General features: G+C 35.6%; 1 protein-coding gene across 1 annotated transcript; it reads left to right on the top strand.

Annotated features, from left to right (window-relative positions):
* The first annotated feature begins 4,407 nt into the window (after nucleotides 1–4,407).
* Nucleotides 4,408–4,926, top strand: LOC131029649 (uncharacterized). Its single transcript, XM_057960213.1, has 2 exons — nucleotides 4,408–4,608; nucleotides 4,723–4,926. Exons 1-2 carry the CDS (start codon nucleotides 4,408–4,410, stop codon nucleotides 4,924–4,926), a joined length of 405 nt encoding a protein of 134 aa, XP_057816196.1.
* Nucleotides 4,927–5,649: the final 723 nt, after the last annotated feature.

The following is a 5,649-nucleotide window of genomic DNA, read 5'->3' as shown; positions in this document are numbered from 1 at the left end:
TTTATATTAGAAATCCAAAGAGAAAAGATCGATTTCTTTTGACTAGATTTAGATGATAACATAGATAGGAATTAGAGTTGTCATATGAAACCATATAGATTTGTTATTAGAATACATTCATATAAAGGTATATGCAATAATAAGATATTTTCTCTAAATACGTGTCATTTAAAGTGTAAATCCTAGAGTTAGATAGTCAAAAACATGTAGGAAGATAGAAAACTTATGCATTGTGAACTTGGAAATTTGAAAACCATAGAAAATGGAATACAAGTTAATGTATGATTACGTTATTTGGATTTTTATGAGAAATACATAAAAGAATGTGTACTAATAACTTCTATTTCTGAATTTTATTTTTGTTTATATGCTAAATATGCATTCATGTGTTACACCTTCTTGCTATAATTTTTTTTTTCAAAAATTGTTAGTAAAAGTTGAAAAACGAAAGATTGCCTTCTTTTATATTATATTATTATCATGCGAGAAATAGGAAGCTAGAGCCGAAAAGCGAAAGATTGTCTTCTTTTATATTCATTTTGGATATCATACGAACAATGGGAAAGCTAGATATTTTTGTGTTTGTGGGGAAAGTCACCTTCTGAGACGGGTGCCGAATGTGGAATTATAGAGAGAATAGTTTGCTTTTCCAAACTATATTTTATTTCTATGCATGGCATTATACTCAACCGAGTAACTTATTTACCATTGAAATAGATGGATATATTTATTTACACTATTTACCATATCCTTGATTGATCTTGCTTGTTTCTTAATGGAATTAAAAATATGAAAATGCATGTATCATTCTAGGCACGCACTAGATTCCATCTTGTCTATCGAATTCTTTTGTTAAGCAATTCGTGCAGGGTCGAGTATTCTAAATTGATTAAGAATTTCGGGGAAGTGTAAGCTTCAAGGTTGGGTGGAAAAAGCACTTGAATCTTGTTCTCGTCTTCATTCTAAGGATTGAATTGAAGATAAATTTGCATTGAAGATCAATGGATGCATCTCATCCTTTACTTTGTATTATTCTTGTTTTTTTAACTTAAGGCATTTGAAAGGCCTAAGTATTGTATGTAGATTTGAATGATGCATAGAATGAATGAAACACTATGAACACCTATTTGTAGAAATACTATTTATATTTTCTTATTGAATAAAGAATCTTTATCTCTTTATAGAAATCTCGTGTTTATTGTGATATCATTGGAATGATCATTTAGAGTTAAGGATGGAATAGTGGAAGTAAATAGACTTATTAAGGGAATTATGAGTTTATTCAAGAATAAAGAGTATTTTGTGTTATTATTGAATTTAGAATGTTTTACATCTTTACATTTTGGTATCAAAGCGCTAGGTTTATAAAACTAGGGCTTATGACCATTACGCTAAAGAAACATTCCTTGACACAGGAAATGTTGAATTCCAATGGGTTCTAAAACTACTAGAGCTAGATCAAGCAACGGGAATGAAAGACTTGACCATATTCTTGATCTTTTGAATCAACAGAATTCTAGGATGGATGGAATTGAACAAGAAGTTCATAGAGTTGGTGAGGTTCAAAATGAACAACCTTGACAAGAAGAGCAACCTAGAAATGAAATTCCTAGAGCTGAGGAACAACCTGATCATCAAGCTAGGATTGAATGGGAGCTAGCAAAAGACTTGAAAAGGATAGCCCCACCTAAGTTCGATGGTAAGACCATTGGTGATGGTGTTGAAGCTTGGGTAATTGAGATGGAGAAATATTTTGAACTTTGTAACATGTCGAATGAAACTAAAGCAGTATGCGCCACTTATCAGCTTACTGGAGAAGCTGCGACATGGTGGGACAATGAGAAATCTGAGAAAAAGTTACAGCCTGGTGATATTACTCGGGAACTATTTCTGCAATCATTTAGGAAGAGGTGGATTCCTCAATTATTCTTTGACAGGAAGATGATAGAGTTCCAAAATCTGACACAGGGTGGTATGACAGTTACTCAATACTGGGAGAAGTTCACCAATCTCCTAAAGTATGTTCCGCAGTACCAGATGGATGAATGATTCCGCATTCAGAAGTTCATCTTGGGTTTGAGGACTCACATTGGAGCAGAAGTAGATATTCATAATCCATTGACTATGGATGAAGTATTTGAGAAAACAACTAAATAAGAACAGAAGTTGCAACAGTTGGCAAATTTTTGAAAGAATGTGAATACCAAACTAGGTTTTGGGAATAGGAATTTTTAAAACAATGATCACCAGAAGGGCAACCAAAAGATAAGGAATCTGAAAAGAGGACCTAACACTCAGGAGAAAGGAGGAGTGAACTAGGGTGGAAACAAGAAAGTGAACAATAACACCAACTTGACTAATCTCAATACCAGGCAGAACTTTGATAAGAATAGATCAGGTGGACACCCAGGACCTAGAGATGGATGTTAAAATTGCGAGGGAAATCATTATGCTTCAAACTGTCCATGACGTTCCACAACTCAAAGAGGAGGAAATCAGCAAGGAGATTCACAACATTAGATTCATGCAGCAGTTCACAACCACTAGGCTGACTTTCAAGCTTCACCTATCCAGATGACGGGTAAGCTTTTTGGTCAATCAATTTTTATTTTGATAGATAAAGGAGCTACTGAATGCTTTATTGATCCTAAAGTAATTTCTAGATTATGTATTAGACCTAGTTATATGTCACATGCATGGATGGTTCAATATGGAAATCAAGCAGAGAAGGAGGTAGATTCATGTCTATTTTATAGTGATCTAGAGCTTCCTAATTTTCAAACTCAGGTTAATCTATATGTAGAACCACTAGGATCATATGATGTGATCTTAGGTATCAATTGGTTAACTGAGCACAAAGTTGTAGTAAATTGTGAGGATAAGATTGTTAGTGACATAGATGTTTCTAGAAATCCGGTTGAAATTCATGGGTCTAAAAGGCCTCTTGAATTGAGACACATCTCAGCTATGCAACTAAAGAAATCCCAAAGGAAGGGATGTTCCATTTTTGTTGTCATTGTAAGTGACTTGGATAATGCCAAGAAGAGCCCTAAGGATTATCCAGTTCTCAAAGAGTTCTTGGATATTTTTCCAGAAGATCTTACCGAGTTACCACCAAAAATGGAATTTGACTTCTCTAGAGAACTCTTACCTAGAACCAAGCCACAATCCAAAGCTTCTTATAGGATGACAACCACATAATTGTATGAGCTTAAGGCTCAATTGCAGGAGTTGCTTGGGCAAGGTTTCATAAGACCCAATGTATCCCTGTGGGGTGCACTAGTAATCTTCGTGAAGAAAAAGGATGGTACCTTGAGCTTATGTATCGACTACAGGATGCTAAACAAGGTAACCATTAAGAATAGATATCCTTTGCCAAGGATAGATGAACTTTTTGATCAAATGAAGGGTGCTACAATATTCTCTAAGATTGATCTTCGATCAGGTTATCACCAACTGAGGATTAAGGATGAGGATATTCCTAAAACAACATTTCAAACTCGGTATGGAAACTATGAGTTCATGGTCGTACCTTTTGGTCTAACCAATTCCTCATCAGCATTCATGAACCTTATGAACATCATTTTTAGAGATTACCTGAATTATTTTGTGCTTATATTCATTGAAGACATATTGATCTATTCCAAGAATGAAGAGAAACACAAGAAGCACTTAAGGATAGTTTTGCAACGGTTAAGAGATTGAAAGCTTTTTGGTAAGTTTTTGAAGTGTGCTTTCTTTCAGGAAAACATGCACTACTTAGGACATGTTATATTTGGTGAAGGAATTTCAGTTGATCCTGCAAAGATAGAGGAAATTGTAGATTGGCCAACACCTCAGAGTGTTACAGAGGTCATAAGTTTTGTGGGTCTTGCAGGATACTACATGAAGTATGTGGATGGTTTTTCTAGGATAGCAACACCTATTACTTCTCTTCAAAAGAAGGGAAAGAAATTTGAATGGACTAAGAAGTACGAAGAAGCATTTCATCTTTTGAAGCAGAAGTTGACAAAAACACCAGTTTTGACTATACCAAATCCTAATGGACACTTCATAGTGATTACAAATGCCTTAGGTGAAGGTGTAGGAGAAGTGTTGATGCAAGAAGGAAAAGTGATTGCTTTTGAGTCTAGAAAAATGAAGCAATATGAATTGAACTATGCACCACATGATTTAGAGATTTTAGCTATAGTTCATGCATTACAAATGTGGAGGCATTACCTTCTAGGGAAGTGATTTGAGTTGAAGACAAACCACTTAGGCCTGAAATATATTTTTACCCAGCCTAACCTTAATGCAAGACAAAGAAGGTGGCTTGAATTCCTAAGTATTGAATATATCAAAGGAAAGGAAAAAAGGGTAGCATATGCTCTCAACAAAAGAAGACATCTATCTGCTTTGTTTACTATGAGGTCAAACTTGAAGCAACAGGTGTTGCAGAATCTTTCTGAAGATGAGCATTACCTAAAGGCTAAGCAAGCCTTGGGAGTAGATCCTTCAGATCACCGATTTGATGGATATAAGGTGGAACCTGATGGTATTTTGAGATTCCAAAGAAGGATGTATATTCCTGAAGGTGGAGACTTAAGAAAGTTGATATTGCATGAGGTGCACAATACACCCTATTTAGGACATCCTGGGGTGACAAAGATGGTAGCTGAATTGAGAACTTTGTATTTTTGGCCTAAACTCAGTTAAGAGGTGATTGATTATGTGGCACAGTGTTTGGAATGTCAGCGACTGAAAGTTGAGCATGTTCATCCAGCAGGACTTTTGTATCAACATCACATACCTGAGCATAAGTGGCAAGTAATCAATATGGATTTTATCCAGGGATTACCTTTGAGTAAGAACAAACATGATACCATCTTGGTAGTTGTCGATAAGTTGAGCAAAGTTGCACATTTTGTACCTGAAAAAGCTTAAGGACGGATAAATTTGTGCAAGAGATATTCTGATTGCATGGTGTACTAGAAACCATTATTTCAGATAGGGATACCAGGATGACATCTAGATTTTGGACAACATTGAATACAACTTTGGGAACCAGACTGAACTTTAGTTCGACATATCATCCTCAAACTGATGGCCAAATGGAAAGGGTTAATCAGATAGTGGAGGATCTTCTACGGATGTATTGATGGATCAACAGTACAAGTGGGAGGAGTATTTGCCTTTGGTTGACTTTGCATATAACAACTCCTTTCATGCATCTTTAGGGATGGCACTTTTTGAGGCACTCTATGCATGAAAATATCGCACACCCATTAGTTGGGATAGAATCAAAGATAGGATCATTATTAGTCTTTATTTTCTCAAAGAAATGGATGAGCAAATGAATTTGATAAGGACAATATTGAAAGAGGCAGGGGATAGACAGAAAAGCTATGCTGATAGAAACAAGACTTTTAGACAATTTGTTGTAGGAGATAAAGACTTTTTGAGGGTCAAGCCTCATAAGAGCTCTATCTCATTTAGGAAATCATCAAAGTTGGCACCAAGATATGTGGAACCCGTTGATGTGCTGGAAGTTATTAATCCAGTTGCATATAGATTAGCTTTACCACCTACTCTAGCTCGAATCCATAATGTCTTCCATGTTTCTTTGTTGAAGCCTTATCATCCTGATGCATCTCATATTCTTGATTG

This window comes from Cryptomeria japonica, chromosome 7 (genome assembly GCF_030272615.1).
Source record: "Cryptomeria japonica chromosome 7, Sugi_1.0, whole genome shotgun sequence".
Lineage (NCBI taxonomy): Eukaryota > Viridiplantae > Streptophyta > Pinopsida > Cupressales > Cupressaceae > Cryptomeria > Cryptomeria japonica.
The sequence above is the reverse complement of the archived record's forward strand: the minus strand, read 5'-3'. Positions and strand labels throughout refer to the sequence as shown.

Excerpts from the sequence above, each read along its gene's own strand:
- LOC131029649 (XM_057960213.1), top strand. The coding sequence starts at position 4,408 with ATGAGGTCAAACTTGAAGCAACAGGTGTTGCAGAATCTTTCTGAAGAT. Across the intron at positions 4,609-4,722 it reads GAAAGTTGATATTGCATGAG|TGTTTGGAATGTCAGCGACT; the intron begins GTGCACAATACA and ends TATGTGGCACAG.